This window comes from Haliaeetus albicilla, chromosome 7 (genome assembly GCF_947461875.1).
Source record: "Haliaeetus albicilla chromosome 7, bHalAlb1.1, whole genome shotgun sequence".
Taxonomy (NCBI): Eukaryota; Metazoa; Chordata; class Aves; order Accipitriformes; family Accipitridae; genus Haliaeetus; species Haliaeetus albicilla.
Window position 1 is genome coordinate 2147820 of NC_091489.1, and position 21068 is coordinate 2168887.

General features: G+C 51.0%; 1 protein-coding gene across 3 annotated transcripts in view; it reads right to left on the bottom strand.

Annotated features, from left to right (window-relative positions):
• Positions 1-21068, bottom strand: part of MLLT6 (MLLT6, PHD finger containing) — a 51249-nt gene that overhangs the window by 15346 nt on the left and 14835 nt on the right. For all 3 annotated transcript variants that reach the window (XM_069786439.1, XM_069786438.1, XM_069786441.1), the window contains exons 8-12: positions 13326-13424; positions 5337-5511; positions 3956-4546; positions 2303-2484; positions 1436-1553 (exon numbers count right to left, since the gene is read on the bottom strand). In XM_069786439.1, coding sequence (XP_069642540.1) covers positions 1436-1553; positions 2303-2484; positions 3956-4546; positions 5337-5511; positions 13326-13424 — 1165 coding nt within the window. The remainder of the gene's footprint in view (positions 1-1435; positions 1554-2302; positions 2485-3955; positions 4547-5336; positions 5512-13325; positions 13425-21068) is intronic.

Genomic DNA, 21068 nt, shown 5'->3' on the forward strand with positions numbered 1-21068 from the left:
GTTAGATTTTGCCTACATGATTCATTCATTAGTAGCCGCAGGGCTGGAACAGAAAGAACCCAGACTGCCGAGCCTCCGTGTTGTGCCTGAACCACAGGGCTATTCCTGACAGCTCACTAGCTTCCTTCTTCTGTCAGCACCTTGCCAAAATAACAGCAAAGGGGAAGCGGCAGTGGGTCATCTCTCTCTTGTTGATTGCCGTGAGGGAAGAATAACTCTTTGAATCATCCCATTCTTTCCTTAATTCCAGGTGACTGAATCACTTCTGACTCACAGCTCCCATGCAATGGCCCTGACTCCCACTGGGGTCAGCAGCACGGTCACCCTCCCATTGCACTCAAGCAGATGCAAGCTGCTGGCGGGGACATACAGACAAAATGCTGCCAGTGACACATGGAGAGACAGACAGGCACCTTCCGTGGCCTCGCAAAGATCATAAGTAAGCATACGTGTTCATTCATGCTTTACATGCAGGCATGCATGCTTGTTAAGGCAAATAAGGGCACACTGGTGTCAGATTATCTGGAGAACTCAGAGCCACCTCTAATGAGGACTGTGTGTTTTAAAGTGCTTGTCACTCAGTGTGACACTGGGCAGAGTTTTACCTCCCAGGAGTTCAGCATCCAGCATGCTGAGCTGCCAACATTTCTGGGCTAGGGGAGCATGAGACAGTTGCACCACTAACTGCAACATTTGAAAATCAGGAGGGTGCTTTTGTTTAACTACTGGTGCAAACCAAAAATCAGGCCCACTCTGTTTTGGGAAAAAAGAAATCTGACGATGCCTCAAGTTTCCTGCTTATTAACCAGGCAATTTTCCAAGAAAAATGAATTTGCCTTGGTGGGAAAAAATGAGCAGTTGTAAGTAATTCAGTGTTGGCACGTTCATGTTTGGAAGCCGAAAACGGTGGATTTTGCTGCATTCATGACAAAGCCAAAGGGGAAGGGCAGAAAGTAACTCAAAACAGAAATGGCAGACGAAAATTAAGAGTGAGAGATCTCTCTCATTTAAAAAGAAACCCAGAAACCAAAACCCCAACAAAAACTTTTAACTTATTTTGAGCAAGCAAAAGCTCACAGTAGTTTTCACTAGGCTTGTACAGTTTTAGTGTGTAAAAAGACAACAAATTTCTACAGGGAGGGACTTAACATTCTTGCACTTTTCTAGCACATGTCCAGGGACACACATTATCCAATGGACACACCAGCAGATGTGCTTTTACAGAATTGCAAGCCAGCACTTCATTAAGGCAAACACAAGCACCCCCTGCCTTGGGGAAAAAGCCACTGTCCCTCTCTCCTAGCCCCTGGCTCTCACACGCATAGGATGGGAGCAAGCAGGGAGGGCAGCTGGAGAACTATGGATGCAGTTGTCTCCACTCTTCCAGGGAGACCCCTTTGGAAGTCCAAACTCACATACCTTCTGATTCACGTACCTGCCCGGCTGCTTTCCGACTGATTTAAGAGTGGGTTGATTGATAGCCCAGATGTGAGGGGGCTTCCAAAAATATGTGAGGAAGGGAGGCTAAACGTTGAACCTGCCAGTGAGAACACCTACATGGCAAAACAAGGAGGGAGAGAGAAATGACTTCTCAAAAATGCAAGAGGAAAATAACTTCATTATTTCATCTCTTCCTGACTCTTGAACCCAGCTTGCTCATGAGAGAGTGTTAAAAATATCTCCTTGGAAGTCTCGCTAGACAGTTGAAATCTTCCCAGCCCCATCTCAGAGCCAAGAGGTCTGAATGAGCCATGTTAACACTGAAGCTGTAAAACTAACTCTCTCCTCCCTGTAAAACACCTCTCACAGTGAGCTCCTGACAAAGGACAAGGCTCTGTCTCCCGGCACACGCACAGCCCACCCAGCTGGGACGTGTGAGCCCTCCCACCAAGTTATCTGTGCTGCAGAGTGAAGGTAGGGCTGGCACTGGTGGCAGGATCCAGCCGAGCAGCAGCCGACGAGCCGCACAGGACACAGCACGCGCTGACAGCCAGGCCTCTGCTACCTGAGCGCTGTCCGTGCTCCACTTACAGTCAATGGAAAGCAATGCATCCTTTTAGGTTGCAATTCCTCCCACCCCGAAACAGGCTGCATGGGCTGTGACGCAAAACTGCCTACATCTTTCTACTGACTCTAAGGGAAGCTGCAGTTGGCAGATCCCCTCCAAACTGAAAGAAGAGTAGCTGTCCCGAGTGGAATAAGCAGCTCCTCTGTGCCCACAAACTGGCCCTGCTCTGCCAGTGACTGCTCTGTCCAACGCTTTCCTGCACTACAGTCCCTTTCCCGGTTCTGACGTTCTTACCTGTGTGGTGGAGACCGAGGAGGAGGAAGCTGGGATGGTGCTAGCAAAGGGAGACCGGTTGAGCTGTGGGAGAGACGACGTACCCTGGTGTGCCAGCAGGCTGGAAGAGAGGGGTGTACTGCACACAGCTCGGAGCACTCCGCCCCCGTGGGAAATAGGGTCCTTGTTACTGGTGTAGATCCCTGCAAGGGGAGGAGACGTGTTAGAGAGCCACGCTCCCCTCCGATGGCCTGGAAGCGCCTGGTTTTCTGCAGGGCTTGATCTGAGAAAGGGAGAGTGGCACCAACGCACAAGACCAAGTGTAACATGCACTTCAGCATCTCACGGCCTGGCATGCAGTGAGGGTGGTCACAGCCCACAATCCTTCTATCAAAAGGTATCACAAACTTTTCCAGCCCTACCCCTGCCACCGTCTTGTTTGGTCCTCACACCCCAATACAATCCGACAGAGAAATCACAGCATAAAGTGACTCACCGAAGGCTCATGTCAATGGCAGAACGGGGTAATGGACTCAGAGAGTCCCACTCTCTGTTGCCCGTGCTAGTCAAGGGACCACACTCTTGCTAAGCTAACCTGTCCCCTTCCATGATGCTGAGGGACCACGGTGGGGCACGAACAGATAAATGAGGAAGAAAGGGTGAGGAGACAGCTGCTGCTGAGAGAGGGGACCCGCCTGATTTCGCCTTGGCTCAGGCATGTGGCAGAGGCAGTGCCCAAAGCTGGGTTCTTCAGAGTCCTGCCAACATCTCTCCGCAAAAGAATGGGAGAACAAGCAGGCAGGAGAGCCAGGCCTGGCAGCCTCCTCCTCTTTGAAACATCCCTTTGTTGTTCCAGGGGAGAGGCAAAAAAAAATGGCCTAAGGTTATGATTATGGAAGTTGCATCAATTCTTGCAGCTCCTCTCCTCTCTCAGGCAGTGCAAATGGGCCAGGGCTCCCAGGCGCACACAACAAAATTATACCTCCCCCCCCCTTGCAATCTGACCTAAATTGGAGCATCTGCAAACAACCCACAATAGACCGATGACAAGTTCTGCTGCCAGAACAGTGTCAAACCTCAGCCCTGAGCAGCAGGCGCCTCCTCTGCCTGCTGCCTTAACCCCTTCCTGCCACATGCCCTGGCTGCCCTTAACCCAGCCAGGCCAGGGAAGGGGACTCAGGCTGGAAATAGCTGTAAGCCTCTCGGCAGAGTTAATGGTGTGCCAGTCTCCCAACCCTACATGTATGTGGTAAGACCAGGATGAGAGGTTTTGCTTTTAAAAGAGGAGTTAAATTTGAACCACTTATGAGAGTCCCTCATTTGGGGTCAGATAGTGGTTGTTCCCATTTGGCCTGTGAATATCCCTCTCTATCGCTTCGGAAATTACTCTCTGGCTAGCTGAGGTTTGCCAGCACTTGAGCAAAAAGGGTTTTAAATGCCCCCCAGCTCAGATCTGCAGCCCATCTCCAACGACAGAAGCTGACCCGGAGGACATTCTAGGATGAAGGCCAAGATGGAAAGGGGAGACCCAGATGTGGATTTTTATAGCTCCTGGGACTGAATTAAAGGGACTGGACTCTGTGCAGACAGGTCCAGACACCAGCCAAATGCTATGAAAAAGACAGCAGGGCTGGGAGGAACTGTGCACACCTGGAGCCCTAAGGGGGAACATACCTGAACCCAGCAGCGGGGACTCCATGCTGAGGCTGGGCAGATTCCCCGTGTGGCTGAAGGACCGTGAAGAGTTGCCGATGCTGGAGCTAACAAGAGAGCCCCCGGAGAAGGGTGACGAGGAAGTAGACGTGGACCCAGCCAGCTGGGCACCCAAAATCTCTTTGCTTTTGCCCCCTTTCGGCCTGCCAGGCCCATGCTTGTTCTTCTTGCTACCCTTGTGCTTCTTTTCCTTCAGCACCTCTCCCTCCTCCATGCTGAGGGATGGCATGCGCTTGTGGCTGCTGCTGCTACCACTGGTCCCACTGGTCCCCACCGAAGGGCCGCTGACAGGGTTCGAGGCCTTATAGTCCACGGGGGAAGCATCACGGCCTCTCTGCTGGCTCACTGCGGAGGTGGAAAAGCGCATGATGGACCCAAAGCCTGAGAAGATCACCTTCTGCTCAAAGATGTCCCCCTTCTGGCCTTCATACAGAGGGGAGCAGTGGGAAGAAGAAGAGGAAGAGATAGGTTTCCGGTACTTCTCGTCGTCCTGCTCAAGCTTGGGGAATGTCACAAAGTCCTGGGAGCACTGCAAGTTGCTGCAGGAGGTACCTGGGGGAAGCAGAGGGGAAGCAGACGTAGGAAGGCTCGTGGTGGCAGTAACTCAGCCCATAAGGCAACAGGAGCACGGTCACAACACAGGTCCTCTGGCGCAGGCTAGTTACCAAGCTGAAGGCCATCCCTGTCACCTCCCAGGCGTTGCTTTGATGCTCTCTGGCAAGCATGAGAGGTGTATACCAGCAGCTTCATCCCACCCAAACGTGCACGTGTCTCCTCCCCCATGCTCTGCATCACTACTGTCCCTCCAGCCCCGATTAGGGTCCCAGGAGACAAAACATGCTAGCCATTATGACAACAGCTCGAAAAAGAACTGAGCAAGGTCAGAGCAGATGGGAGCCCTGCAAGGCTTTGACTCAAAGCTCAAGGGAGCCTAGATATCAGGTTTTGGCTCAGGTCTCTCCACTAGTACTCCTTAAAACACTGCTGCAGACAGTACCACCTACGGAGGAGAGGGCAGGTGCTGCCCATATTGCCTGTGCACAGTATCCCTTCCCTCCTCCCTCCACTCAGACATCTGGATCTGTTTTTCCTTGCAGTGCAGCAGGCCTGCACAGAAGGGGAGCTGTAACGCTGATCTGACGCAGTTCTTCTCTCTGTGCATGGAGTTAGTAGCAGCAAGACTTTTCCCTTTCTCTTCAAGAGGTTAAAGAAATAGCCATCAGCAAAGTTTCACAGCACTAGCTGGTGAATGGGTATCTTTACAAATCCAGAGATATCAAAGAGGAGCTAAGCAAAACATCCCCATTCTCCCCTCCTCTCTTGCTTCTCCTTCACCCCTTACCTGCAGGCTGGAAGGTCCCGCTGGATGAAGCTGAGCTGAAGCCAACCGAGCTTTTCCCGCTTCCCGTCTTCTTCCCCTTGTGGCTGCTGCCATGGCTTGAGGACTTCCTGCCTTTCACCTCCGACCTGCCGACCTCCGAGGTCTCTTTGCTCCCCTCATGGTGGCTGGTAGAGCCCTGGCAGCAGCAAACACAAGGTGACTCACTCAGGCCAGATGTGGCCACAGCAGGGGCTCTTTTTACCAATTTCCCCTTAAGAGAAGTAATTGCCCCCTCTGCCCACAAAGTGATGGTCAGGTCATGTTACTCATGAGAGGAAAAACAACATTTCCCTCTATTGCTGCTCGGTCACACCAGGCTTTATACGCCTAGGGATTACACTCATCCCATCTAACTGCAGGAAATTAAACAGGGCACTGACAATCAGGGCACAGACATCAGAGATTCCCTGCATCGTCAGCAGAAGGGAGTACCTCAGAGGGTTATTCAGCCCAAATAAAAGCTGAATTTGGCTGTGATTCAAACATATATTTCAGCTGCATCTCTCAGGTGTGATATTCTCAGCAAGGTCATTCCACCTAGGGGAGCTTGCTCATCCTTGTGCTGTGACAGGAGTTTCCCTGGGTTCCCTAAAGCATCCACTGAAGCAGCTCCACTGCCAGCCCAAGGCTTTCCAAATCTTCTGCAGTAAATATTTCACAGTGACATTGTTAGAGCAGCATCTGACCATGCAGCAACAGATGCTATCCAAACCCCATATAAGCCTGCAGGAGACAGGGAACCAAGGGGAGTGAAGAGGCTGGCCAGATGCTAGGAAATCCAGGAGCTTGGCATGAGAGAGAGAAGTGTGGGAGTTTAGCAGGGGGAGAGTGGAATGAACCGAAAACCATATCCCCCAGGGCACCCACGCTAGGATATGAAACCTTCACCTTCAAGTCACTTCAAAGCCAAACAAACTAGCAGTGTTCAAAGATCGCTTCTTGCAAGGTATTACTGCAACCAATCAATATTATAGATGTAGCTCCAATGTGATGGCTACAACCCAAAATATAACACCTGTACATTAGTGCAAACACCTTTTATTTCTTACTGAGTAGATACAAGGAAGACACAGAGAAGCACAATACCTTTCTTACATTCCACTATCCCTGACTCCAGATGACCTCTTCTTGGGCAGAGCTAAAGAAAAAAGGGCTTGTAATGCAGACTCATGAATGCCCAGATAAAAATCTTTCCCCATTCTTCCCACATGGTTTAATCACTCTGCACAATGCAACAGCTGGCAGCCTAACACACACCAGATGTGCCGGGAATATGAAAGACAGGAGGAAGGGAGTGGTGGAAATTAGGGGGGAGAGGAGGGGGAATCTGTATTTTCTCATCACAGACTCCTGGATGTAGGAGATTAAGCCTTCTTGATTTATGAGCTCAGAGGGAGCATGAAAATCTTTCTGACTTCCCACATCTGCCTGGGGAGGGAAAGGAGAGCAGTGTCTGGGGGCTATGGGAAGTCCTGAGCCTGCTCATGAAGTCACAGGAACGAGATGGCTCATGTCTCAGCAGAAACGCAAACCCCTGAATTTTCCTCCCATAAATTCACCTCCTTGGAGCTCCACACAAGGTGCACGAGGCCACAGCAGGGCAGGGAGAAACCACATGAGAAGACATGTTCTAAATCCAGAGTGTCAGGAAGGGAGTGCAGGGCAAGCAATGAATCAGTGCAGGGTGGAAGGGGGAAATCTGAGCTGGGAAATAAATCTTAATTGCAAAATTAAAGGGGAGGGGGAGGACAGAGGGGAAGAGAGGCTGGGCTGACTCAGGGGAAGGTGGTAAATGGACAGACACTCACCTGTAGGGCTGATCTGACCTCACAGACCTCCCTGAGAGACTCCCAGAGATTTTGGGGGCAGGATTTTCCCACCTCCTGCCAATTGCTATCCTAGGTATTGTTTGCCAAACAGGTCACGGCAGACAGATCCGTATGGTACTACCACAAGCCCTCCTCACCACAAAGGACCCTTCTCTAGCAGCCATTCCAGAGAGCCTGAATTTGGGGCAAGGACCCAAGCACTGCAGCCGAGGAGCAAAGAGAGGGAAACTGAACTACACTAAATCACTTCCCCTCTCTGTGCCTCTATTCTTTCCCACTTTGCTCCGTGGAGCCTGCAAGCTCTGTGTGGCAGCAGAGCCTTCCAGGAGACACACGTGGACTGCCAAGCACAACACGGCCTTGATCTGAAGGGGAGTGGTCTGCTACCATAATGCCAATATTAATAACAGTAATGAGGGTTACAGTCCCATCGCCTCCCTAATGAAGGAGATTCTCCAGCTCAGGGCTGCTGCCTAGAGGGAGGAGGACTGGAGGAACCTGCATGCCTGCTGCCTGCCTTGTGCATAAACAGAGGGCTCAATCTCTGGATCATCGGCTTTTCTCCAGCATGGAAATCCATGTGTGTGTGCGCAGAAACACCAATGTTTCATGTGTTGCAAACAGGTGTGTGGGGGAGGGCATGCTGCAGAGGAAAAAAGAAATAGGGAACCACTGAGGAAGCGAGAGCCTTCTTTCAAAATGAGGCAGCAGCTACATTTTGAAGGTCTATTTAAAGCAACCAAGTAAAAAATGTCACCAGAATAAACCTGCTGCCCCAGCTGGAGGTGACAGTCTGATGGGGAAACGCCTGCCTCAATCCAGGAGCCTGGAGAAGTGAGACGAAGTCGCGCAGGCACCCAAGCGCAGGCATGCACGCACCTCCTCCCCCCCGGCACTTGCTGTCCCCCGAGGGGCTGTACCTGTTTTCTGGTCTCTCTGTGACACTGTGCAGCACCCAAGCTCTTCATTCATTAATTTATTTATGGGAAATCAGAAGAGCATCTCTTTGCCTCCTGATTGGCGGGACGAGCTCCTAGAGGGAACCACTGACGAAATACAGAAGGGGTGGGGGAGGCTGGTGCCGCGTCGGAAACACAGAGCGGCTTTGCCCTGGATTAAACTACTGGTGAGGGGAAGCAGGGAGAACACAAAATGAGGAACAATGCGACGAGAGCAGGAGCTCCTCCAGTCCACGCACCACAGGGCGATGTGCTGAAGCAGCCACCCAGGCAGGCTGTAAGCACCAGCTGCCTTTCCACACTGGATCGCTAGGTAGAGGTCAGGAGAGTCTCCGTCAGGAGCTCTGGGCCAAAGCGCTTGCACAAGCTATGGCACCTTCGTGCCTGAACAACTCGCAACCTTTACCACGTCCCTTCCCTCAACCTCGAGACCAGGGAGCACTGCACTGCTGTTCTTTACGGGTGGGGACTGGAAACACAGATGGGCTGAAGACCATATTTTTGAGTCCCTGATGTCACTGGCAAATTCCCACTCATGTCAGGACATGGGATGCTAAAAGGCTCAGGGATTCTTACCGCAAATATCCATGCTGACACATGCTTTGATTAGCAGGGGTAATCATCAACCTTCCTCCACAAACCCCTACAGCATCACAGTGACTGAATTTGCCTGAGCCAGGCGCAGTGCAGAGGTTCCCAGGATCTGTCAGCTCCAGGCCGGTCCTGGGTAGATGCCGAGAGCTCAAATAACAGTGGGAAACCTGGAAAGTCTCCCTGCCTCCAGTGGCGTCTGCAATCGTGAGCTCTTTGCCCTGCTGTGCTCCCTCTCCAGCACCTGACCTGGAGAGGGTGGGTGCGGGGAGGCCCTGGCATCCACGGCTTAGATTACAAAACCCAGAGCAAGCCAGATGTTGCAGCCCAAAACACGTAGCATGTGTGAGTGTATGTCAACAAGTGATCATGATGTCTGCAGCTGGCAGAAGAAGGCAGCTGGGGTGGCTTGCAATCCTGCAGATTTACTGCAAGTGCAACAGAGAGCGGCAGGACGGCTCCCCAGGGGCATTTGCAGGGGGAGGGGAGAGGCACGCTGCTTGCTGTTCGGCTGTGCACTAACCTCGATCGCCAGAACCAGGCACCAGCTACATGGAGAGATCCTGAGCGTAGAAACTGCCACCTAAATTTGTCTGGCGGTGTGTGACTACAGAGACGGGAGCAGCCCTGGCTGCCAAGACTTAGTGGTGAGACTCATTGCTCCTTCCCTGGCGAGAAACCCTCCTCTGCCCCAGGCCCTCTCCATGAATGCCATCTTTCCAACAGGCTGTTCAAAAGCGTTACTAGTTGGCAGCATTTTGACATTTTTGGATAGACCGCATGCAATAGCCAGAAACCACTACCCAGAGGGGACGTTTTCTGCCTCCCACTCCCTCAAAAGTCTGTAGGAGCTTCAAGTAGCCAGCATGACAATGAATGACAGCCTATATCTAAGCACAAATTCACTCTCTACAGCCCCTCCCAATCCATCCAAAAGCCCTAGCCCCGGAGCACCACTGGAGGATTTTCAGCAGGTCAGCTGCTCTACATGCTATCTGGAAGGGACACGCCTGTGCCCCACGAGCAAGGCCGCCTGCGCCTCCATGAGAGTGACGAAAATCACATCGCCCAAAGAGACTTTTCAGAGGCAGGAGGAGAGCTCAGAAGAGGTGTTATGAAGAGTTGTTTGCATGCTGTGAATTCACACCCTAGTTTCACTTTCCGGTGTAGATGAGAGCTGAGGCCACCGCTGTGTTTTCCGTGTGTTTATCCACCAAACCAGAGTGAGGCAGTGAGAGCTTGTCACTGCACAGACAGAACACGGAGGCCTGGTAGAGTCCAAGTGTCAGATATTAATGGTATTTAGATTCCTAGAAGATGCAGGGAAGCACTCAGTGAGATGTTCAGAAATCTGGCAGAAGTCAGAGGTCTAGTAGAATTGATTTCAAGAGGAAGACTGAAACCACATCAAAGGATCTTCTTCATAACTAAGTGGTTCAAGAGGGGAACACAGGGTGGACAATGTATTAGGTGAAAATTGGAACTGAAAAATAAATCTGGACTGCAAAATTAAAGAAAAATGTGAACCCAGAGGCCAGGCTGCCGGAGGGAACAAGGAAGTGGAATATACCACTGTTCCTCCAAAGCGATGAAACTTAGTTCCACTGCTGTCAGTGTAAGCTGGTGAAGTAGCTTGAAAAGTCCTACTGTATAGGACTATAGCTCTGAAAATCCATTATTAAAGGGTCGCTGAAAGTTTCAGGACTCTGGTAGGAACGCCAGACGCTGGGGCTCAGATATCTGTTGCCCCAGGCTCCTTTTAGGCTAAGCAAATTGTCAGCAGACTGGAGCGTGGCTTCAGGTCTTAGTAACACCTCTCCATGGCCTGGTGGCTGGTGCCACACTACAGTCTGCCCGCAGTCCAGGTGCCCAAGGAGCAAGCAGTGCCAGGGCCCTCCTGCCGATTTGTCTGACTGATGTTCCTGCTCCTCATTGCCAGCTCCAAAACACTGGTAATGCTCAGGGCCTCCAGTCCAACCCCTGCTCCAGCACAGCCTGCGCACCAGGACGGCAGCCTGGGACTCACTGTACGTGGTGCCGCTTTGGCTATGGTGCAAGCAGCATGGCGAACTGGCAGCATGGGTCTGGCGTGGACAGCAAGGGCTGCATCAGCCTCCTGCAGTTCTACACGGCTGCTCCAGGCCAGTGTCCTTCTCCCAGGAGCCTGACCATCTGCCCTCCCTGCTATAGGTCATTGACAGCTCTCACCCAGCTGCTCCCCACAGAAGACTGGGGGCTGTGTCGCCTGCAGGAATTATCCCTGGGGAGTTTATGCTCTGGTTCTTTGGGTAACTTGGAGAAGAACAGGGAGGCAATAAATTATTTGCCCAAGATCATGCAAGTGGTAAGGAGAGGAAGAGACCCCAGCTCTCCTCAGACTCTAACCATGGCACAGCAGGGACCAGCAATGCTCTTCTGTGTAGTCACACCACGAACGTCAGCTTTTGGTTTGCTGCATCTACCCTACCCACTCCCCAGTACACTCTACTGGGATGAGCTGTACTAATGTAAGACCCAGAAAGGACAAAGATGGTTTTGGCTTCCAAGAGGAATGCTGTTTGGACATGCTACATTAATGTGTCTCAAAGACTAATGTTTTACATTAGTCTAACCTGTGCAATGTTACACTGGTGCAACTATCCAGAAAGCCTCATACAACCACCCCCTGAGGGGTTTGTGCAGGGTTGTAGCAGGCTGCTGAGAAGCTCTTACATTTGATCTGGAGTGAGTACCTTTGGTAACACAGTTTGAACAATACTTTGGGATCTACGCACAAAAAAGCAAGGGAACTACACTCTGCTATGAGGATCAATAATAACTCCCTAGGGAAACACTAAAACCCTGTCACTCAAGTACAGCTATGGTAATTAGCATCTCCTGAATTTTAGCTTACAAAGGGCAGAAAGCTGCCTGTAAAACTGAATTGTACCCTTCCCTCCTTATTTATAAAGGTCTGGCAGGGCTTCGGAGGAGACAGTGGGCAATTGTCTAACAACTGCTCTAGCTGGCCAAGAGTCAGGTTTTCAATTTCAGTTCAGCTTGAAAATAATCTTCTTAGGCTATCAGTTCCTGACAGCTCTGTTAACTGGGTGAATCTGCTGTTCCCAAAAGTCAGAGCTGAGCTGCCCTAACATGAGCACAGGTAAATCAAGAGTGACTGCTGCTCAGAGGCTGTTCCTCCACTCTGTCCTGCTGTAACTTTCTACTTCTCCTAGCCTGAGAACCATGAGACCAGCTCTGCCACTTCAGCTCTGACCTACATCTACTCCCTGCTTCCAGGCTTGGCCTCACACAGGACATAGAAAATCCTCTTCAGACCTAACCCAAAGCAACCCTGTGCTGACTGGCAGGAGCTTTTGCTCTTCCAGACTGCCCCTGCAGTGCTTCTCACAAATGCAGACACTGCTAGCCTGTGAATTTTCATTTTCACAAGGCAGTCCTGCCACGTAAAGGACACCCAAGCCTTTCCAAGTAGCACTTCTGTGCACAAAAGGACATTCCTGGGACACATTATTTGTCCTAGCAGGAGCTTGGCCCTAGTCCTACTCTCACTTACACCAGAACAGCCCTGCTAAGCAGTTGTATTAATTTACATTCCTACTACATAGAGGGGAGTGCAAGTCCAAAGGTCCGGGCACTGGAGTAAGCTCACTTGTTTCCTGACCCTGAACAACTGCAAACTTGGCCTTCACCTTCTTGCATGCAAGCTCGAGGCAAGTTCCACTGTGTCTATTCTGCATTATTGGAGCTTGGGGCTGGCACGAATTACAGAAAGCTCAGGGCTATCCTGATTTACAGCCAGGTGCAAGAGTCCATGTCAGCAGCATGATTTCAGCAGTGAACAGCAGAAATACACTGACATCCTGACTGTGCCCCACAAGCCCTGGACACTGAGAAGAGAAACCCACAAAAGCGACATCTTCCCAGCAGGGAACTGGACTGCCTCTACACCTCAGGAGCAAAATAGGCCACCACACTGTGCCCTTCTGCCTGAGTTTTCCTGAAATGGAGGAACTAAATAGAAACCAACCTCCCATTGTCTTACACAGAAAAGCTACCTCTATTATGCACTTTGAAGATCTTACGTGCTTCTAAGATTGTCTGTTTTTTTCCCCCTCACCTACATCAGTTTGTCTAATAAAGGATAACACCTCCTCCCACAAGCCTTGCCTTGCTTATCCACCTGAGCTGTTTACAATGTGGCAGCAGAAAAGGCCAAAGCATGGATATTTATCTATTCCACAAGAGCTTCAAATCTGAACATCTGCTGCAAAACAGGCTGGCACTTACAGCTCAATCACTTGGGACTTTAGCTCCATGATTGTGTCGTCAGTGCTGACAGAAATCAAGACAGCTGCCGTGTTAAATTCCCAAGGTGGGCGTCGAGGTGGGGAGTCAGGCAGAGAGAGTAAGAATGTGACGAATCAGGAATCAAAATAAATGGACAAAAGCCCTCTCTCTGCTCTTCTGCCCTGTCATCCCCACTTCCTAGGAAAGCCAGTGTCAATGGTTTCCCCCTGCCCTCCCCCCCCACTCTGCATTCACACACTCACATCCTGTGGGTTTGGTACCTTCTCTGCAGCGACGGGCACCGAGGATGGGGTAAGGCTGGTGGGAGACTCCGGACGTTTTTTGTGCTTCTGTTTAGGTCTTTCTTTGTCCTTCCGACTCTGCAAAAGAAATAAGAGAGTACTGGAAGCCTAACTTTTCCTCTGCTGAGAATAGCAGTTATAAGGGAAAAGAAAGCAGGGTGTGTAGGGGTGGATTTACAACCATACATTCATATTCATCTTTTCTTCTCCACCCATCCACACGAGCCCAGTATCCCTTCCCCCACATCCCAGCTTCTGGCTGGGAGCATCCCACTATCTCTACCCCAGCTGCAGCCAACATCTGGAGTGCAGAATATCAACAGAAGCCCCCAAATCAGTTTATGGTAAGATGATAGGGAAGGACTTAACAAGCTCTGGCTGATTTCAAGAAACCTGAGCCTTCCTCTTGCTATTTCCCCAAAGGGACTCTCTGCCCCCTTACCCTCGCTCTCTACCTTCTTCAAGGGTTTCTCAGATCCACCCTGTACAGCCAATGGGAGAATCTTGATTTCAGCCCATGTTGCACGTGCACAGGTAAAGAGGTCAGTCAGCAGAGATCTCAGAACCTGGGCTTGAACCTAACCTAGAGATCCCCCCCATCTCCCCTCCCAACAGAGACAGCTGGTCTGGGTCCATCTTTGCTAACAGGAGACAGACTAGTTTGATTTCTTCATCCTGTTTTTTTCTCTCACTAAAACCCCAGAAACATGGGATTCTTCAAATTGCAAACCAAGGAAAAATCATGGCCTGAGAAACACTTGAGTCCTGCCTGCCCCGATTTTATATTCTCCTGGGGAATGGACTGTAAGCAAGCAGGTTATTCTTATATAGTGCTATCAGTTTCTGCTACAACTGAGATGTTTTCAGTGAAAGGACTGAAAACATAGGCCTATGTGTCAAGTCAGTGGGGCTTGAGGATGCCCAGGCCAGCTGGCATACAGGATGGCTGGATAGAAGCCCATGCTCCATCACACACTCCTGCTTCCTCCCCGTCTTCCTCAGCTGCACACTCCCATGGGAACACACTCAGCTGACTACAGGAGCTTTTCCATGCTACCGATGTCAGCTGAAGATGTGATCTTCTTTGCTGAAGCTGCAGAAACTTTTTTGCTCAGTTCCAAACTTCCCAGTGTGGTCGCTGGTGTGCAAACCAAGAGAGCTGCTGTCAGATAAACACCTGCATGAGATGCAGGGCTTAGAAAAATCCACCCTCCTGTCTCTGAGACCTTTTTGTGGGAAAGAATGCCCATTCTGGTACAACTCCCTTGCATGGGCATTTTATTCTAGAAGCTGAAGTCCTCAGTCTGGACCGAAGGTGAGTTCAGAACAGTCACATCAAAATTCATTGACTCCAGAAAGATCCTCATTGCTTCCTCATGCAGGCAAAGCCCTGAGGCTACAGCTGCCAGCACATGCCAAAGTTGGGATGCTGTCAGGGGAAGATGCAATTGCAACAAATATATGAGCTCCACTGTGTGTTTTGGGGAGGAGAGAAGAGAGTGGAATAATTAGCTTGGGAAACAATACACTAAATGGGAAAGAAGGGGGCAGGAGGAGAGACAGGGCAGGAGGAAAAGGCTGGGAAAGGCAGGCATGAAGTGAAGCAGAGGTGAAGCAAAAATGCTCCAGAAATCAGCACCTTCCAGTGTGGGTTTGGCTGAATTTTCATTGCACTTGAAAAGGAGGACCATGCTGCAGCCATCAGTGACCCTGCCAGTGTAAACCTGCCATGATGCCATGGAAGCTTTCACTGGGATGAGCTGGTGAAAGGAGGAGGCAAATGCAGTCTAGAGCTTCACTGCACTTGCTGAGTGCCCAACCAACACTGCCAATATCCATCATTTTATCACAAGACTCCTGGCTTTTGGCATATCTGTTAAAGCCTCTGTTCCTAGAGCTACAGTATTTTACAAGAATCTCTGTTTTCTTTTTTTCCCCTTTCTTTAATACACATTTCCAGCTTTGGCAGTGAACAAGGAAAGCTCGAAAATGTGATTTCTACAGACGAAGTGCCAAAAGACAAATTAAAATTAAATCTTTACTAAATCTCATAATGTTTTAAATGCTTGGGGGCTTCTTGTGCTACAAACTCTGTCCAAGTCTCATGGGTCTATAGGACAGGAAGATGGGGAAACTGTGGCCCAGTTAGTTAAGCAGCTTGTCACAAACCATGTGCACATCAGTGTTCATTATTCTGGTAGTAGTAACAATTTGCACTCACTTAATAGCACACAGCAGAGAGTTTCAATGAGCTGAAAAGAGGTTTTTAATATCTACATCTCATTTTACAAATGGGGAAACCAGGGCACATGGGATGAGAGAACTTGCTAAGATTTCACAGAAGGTCATCCAAAAATTCAGAAAGAAAAGTCAGGGATCCCCACCCCACCTGGATACACACTTGCCTACTTGCAGATGCTGCCAGTGCCACTCACGGAAGCCAGAAATGGAAAACAGGAGCCAGACACCTCATTACAATACATTTTGCCAAATAACTGCAGAAACCCTGGTCCTTAAACTTTCTGAATACCACAAAGCTTATTCTCTCATTTTCAGACCCCGAATCCCAAATGCATTTCAATCATAAAGTTACAACAGGAGGCAATAAGATATACTGCTGCAAATGCCAGCTAGACAGCACTGTAATGATTTGATTTCACGTTATCATGGTCAAGATGAGACAAGGCAGAGCCAAGCCATTTTGGCTAACGACAATGAACCTACACACCTACATACACACACATACACACATGCACATGAGTGGGGAAAGGCAGAAATGTCCTGACTGTCACCACAGTGAACCATAAAACCTCCCACAATTTCATTGTGATGGCAGCCACCAAACTCACATCCTCCAGCTTCAAAATCCTGGCTGTCTCCTGTCTGAAAAATCTCCCTTCGCTGTCAGCAGTGCAGAGCGAGTCTACAACAGCTAACTGAGCAGTCCTCTGGTTATATGTAGGAGTGTGTACATATGTACATATTCAGCAAGAACCCAGCCTGCACAATAGGGACCAGATTTCTGGAATGCTTCAGCTCCCATTTAGACTCTTGAATAAGTGGTCAGGTTTTCCAAAAAGCTAAATGCTGGGTATTGAGCTCTTTTGAAGATCTGGCCCTGACTACATGTGCTGAGCAACTGCATTCAAACTATTTCGAAAATCTGTCCCACAGAGACCAGTCTTCGTGCTCTGCTCAAAGGACAGCATTGAAACCAGAACCACCGCAGCCTGACGAGGAGCTCGACTGCACTTCTGCTCCACGTCCCCGCGTGCAGTCCCAGGCCATGGCCACAGGCACACCTTGCTCCTCTGTTGTGCTTACCCAGCACTTTTCCCCCTCCCACACCACATGCTCTCCAGGGTCTCTGTGTCATTTCTGCTCGGGCAGAGCAGAAACCCACAGGACCAGGCACCCAGGAGCCCTCTGGACTGCAGCCCTTAAGCTTTGCACAGTCTGGGTGTCTGCTGCCTTTGCACACCCAATAGCACCCATCTCCCACCCTCCAGTTACTCTCTAATACTTTGGGGTACTCAGAAAGGCAACAGGATCTGACACCTTCAATATTACTAGAGAAATGCAGTGCCCTGTGTTAAACAGGCAGGACAATTAACTCCGTTACCCCACGGACAGACGGGCTGGGCTGCCCCCAGTCTGGGGGACTGGTGGGAAGGTTACCCTGGCTGCCCACAGAGACCATGGCACTGAGAAAGTCAGGGTGCTCAGTCGCTCCTGGCTATCTTTACCTGTGTTGACAGGCCCTCAGACAACCCGAGGCGTTCCCCAGCTTGCACCAGAGGCTTTTAAATGTGTGGGTTCTCTCCAGGAACTGGAAGGCTCCAAATGCTTCCTGCAAGAGCCGCAGGGCGCAAAGGGAGGGGAGGGCAAAGGGAGAGGGGGGACTGCAGCACTCAGTCCCCTGCCTCTGAAATGTCCCCTCCCCACCTGGCTCTTCTGTGTCCAGCATTTCGTCTCCCTGGCACACAGGCACTCTCCTCTGCAAATTCTCCTTCCAGGAAGCTTCACAGACAATATAGCCACTGCCAACAGCCCAGCCTGCCCACAGAGACCTGCCTGGCTGTGCCACGAAGCAGGAGTCAGGGGAGGAGGAGGAGGAGGGAGGGAGGATGCACTGCGAGAGCAGGAAACCTTTCAACACCCCGATCCCATCTTCGCAAGCAAAAGCCAAGCCCTACCTTGCAGCCGCTCGGTGCTCCCTGCAACAGGCTGGCCGGCTGGGCGAGCTGCGGTCTGCGGGGAACATGAACCTGCCCCCAGCAACGAACTTCACGGAAAACAAACTCTCCCCATGCAGGACTGAGCAGCTGGGGCTTGGCATGTGGGCATGGAGCAGGCCAGGGCTGTGGCGGGGGGAGCGCGGTTGCATCGTGGGGGGGGGGGCGTGCCAGCGACACAATCTCCCTTCAAGCTCCCCAGCGCAGGAGGAACGAAACAGGATCTCTCGCTGCCAAAAAGGGTTGTACACAGCTCCTCCTGCTCCCCCCGCCACCGCCGTCTCCCCTTCCCCGAGCCCCCTCTTCTAATCTGCTGGACACCAGCAATTGGATCATTAAAAGTAGATTGGGCAGGGGAAGGAGGGAGGGAAGAGCCGGGAGCTGAGAAGAGCCAAGTGGGCTCTACTGCTCCCTCCCTTCTTTCCCAGGCTCTCTGAACTCCCTCACCCGAAGGAGGAGGCCTGGCTCTGGGCTGCAGCCATGGCAGCCGCAGCGAGGAGGAAGACGGCACCGGGCAGAGGGACGCTAAGCCCCTGCCTGCAACCTCACTTGCACCAGGGCCGTGCTGGGGGATTTCAGCGGTTTGCCTTGAGACACACTCTGAGTGCATGAAGAGTTTTTACAGAAGGACAGACGGCCAGGCCTCGCTGGGCTTTGTGTGCTCTCAAATTATTGCTGCATCCCCTGCTAATGGAAGGATTTGCTGGGGGCGGTTAAACACCCACATAATGAGAGGTCACAGAAAGCCAGTCAAGGATGCTATGAAACAAGGCTACTATAGCAAGATTAGAGCAGATTTAGGTTCAGTACTCCTTTGAAAAAATCTGTGCTGGTCTTAGAAGCAGCCACTTGCATCCCACTTGAAAAAAAAGTCCACTTTACCCTTTGATGCCTGTGTGGACACAGATCTCCAAGAGGCAGACCTCCATCACCAACTCGAATGCAAACACAAAGCCCCTCACAGACCCACTAGGTTTAGATTTCAGCCCAGTACAACTTCTCCAGTGTGCTAAATATGCCAGGCTGGATCCTTGGCTCGTATCCTCCACTGGCATCAGGTCTAGACAGACAGGCAATGGCAGGGGGGAGGCAGGCTCTGCCACGCATCTGCTCAGACGTCATGGGACCTGGGGCTCCTGCACTGCTCTGGCTGATGCTAAAGGGGTAAGGGGGGCAGGACAGACACAGTCCCTGTACCCCAGTAAAGAGTCATCCCCCACCGTGGCTAGGGAAGCAGTTCAGGAGCTAAAGGTGCGTTATGATTGTGGAGAACTGGCTCCGTACCCAGACCTGAGGAACAACTGCTGGTGGGCTTACTTGCTCCAAGAGCCTGCTTCTCTTTCCTATGTCACTGGGCAGGGACCGTTCCTCTCATAACAAATGTCCCACATCCAAATTAAAAGTCCCCTGATTTTGCTTATGGGTTCCAGGTGTTCACTAAGAATAACACTGGACAAGTGTCTCCCTCCATGGGGTATACGCCTAAAAACATTATCGTACATGTGCTCCTGTCTGCTCCTGGTGTGACAAATTTCATTCCACGGAGTGTGGTAATTTTTGTCTATGCATTTCAAGCAGACAATATAGGTGACAGAACATCTGTACTTCATTCAACCCCTGTGCGTCATCCAGCATTTTCTTGGTATTTAGCTATTGTTTTCTTTCTTTCTTTCTTCTTTCTTTTTTTAAACAAACAAACCCTGCAAAGGCTCCCACAGGGTAGAGCACACACATTGCAATACCAACCCCAAAGACATAAATGGGGCTGGTTTTGCTAAGGCCTGGTATGTTCTGCAGAAAACCCAAAGCCTGGAGCTTTCCCATTTTCAGGACAGAGCAGAAGGAAATGCTTGGGCTGGTATCATTTGTGCCTGCAAGAGGCGGGGGATGCCAATGCTGGCTTGCAGTCCCACATCACAATTGACCCTTGTTCCGCAGAGAACAAGACTCTTCACAAATGCTGAACTGTTTTACAGCAGGGCTTAGGAGTCCAAATCCCAAATCTTTGCTGTCTTACTGAAGCCACTGGGTTAAATCCTGTGCCCCTCACTTAGTCATTAACTCTGCCAGAGTTTTCCTCCGTAAAGCCTAAGTAAACAGCCCCAGCCCTGCACTGGAAGGGAGCTGTCAGGCACTGAGCTCCTTCTGGAGCAGAGAGCCATGAGCACCTGCAGCCTGAGGACTCACACATGCATTTTGGTCTGCCGCTGAGTGATCAGCTCCCCTGCAATGCCTCCGGCTCTGGGAGGACGGGACCAGCCAGCTGCACAGCTGGACAGGCTCAAGAAAAAGCTGTTCTATTTCAGGTCAGCGCAGCAGCACACCCAGTTCCCCTGAAACATGTGCAATTAGATCATGCACTGCTAGTCACGTACTCCAAAACCATGTGGGAAGTAATGTTGCAACCCCCTTTTTGGGTACCCTTTCAAAAGGTCTCTGTTCCCGCACCGCCTCACACCCAGCCCTTCTTCCCTGCACTTCACAACCGCTCCCAGACCTGTAAACTCCCCAACACCCCTGGAAGCCGACAGTGCCTTCCTTACCCTGACCGTCTCAGCTGCTTTGCACACCTCAACCCCGTTTCTGTGCTGACTCCCCTGCTCTAAGCGGAAGAAGTTGATTTTGCACTTGCGCTGCGGCCATGCCAAGCAATCCTGGCCCTGGAAGGGGCCTCCATCGCATCTGCGGCTCGCAAACCCGATGAGCCATCAGGAGGGGAGAGCAGTGAGGCAGCAGCGAGACGGAGTCTCTGCACGTTTGTGGGGAACCCAGAGGCTAACAGTAGTGGCGAGCGCCACTGAGAAGCCTATAAATAAATCCATATTACTCCTGTTTTCGCTCTCCCCCTGGCGCTGACCTGCTTTCCAACCACAGCCGGGAAGCAGCACCACCCCTGCTCCTACCTGCCAGGCACGTGACTGCGCTCCCACCCCTGCCACCAGAAGCTGTGCAAATATAGAAACCCTCGTAGGGTCCCCAGCCTTGGACTTGCAGAGTCTGTCAGTTATAATTACAGCTGAGCTCTCCAAAGCTGCCGTCAATCACCCCGATCCTGCCCTCTCTCCCACCCCCTCTGCCTGCTTGTTGGCTAAAAATAGGATGTTCCAGTACAGCCGTTCACCTTGTGCCAAGCGCTTGCTCCCTGTCCATGGCACAGATGCTCCTTCTCCCTCCCGCCTCCTCCTCTCCTCGCAGCAGCTGAACACACAAGAGGAGTAAATATTCCCCATACGCTTTAGCCTTGTCGGCAGTAGGAAATTTACTGACTTGGTGTCGGCAGCAGGGTAGGCACCACTTTGTAAGTGAGGTTTGCCTTGTTTGCCCATGTATCAGGTATGGTTTGGGCAAGCTTCCCAAACACGTAACGGACATGGTGGGCAGTGTTTCAAACTGGATATTGTGGGATAACCTCTGTAAATAAAGAAGGAGATGGCTTTCCTGCCCACAGAATTTATGGACTCTCAGCTGGGCATGCCAGGAGGGTGTC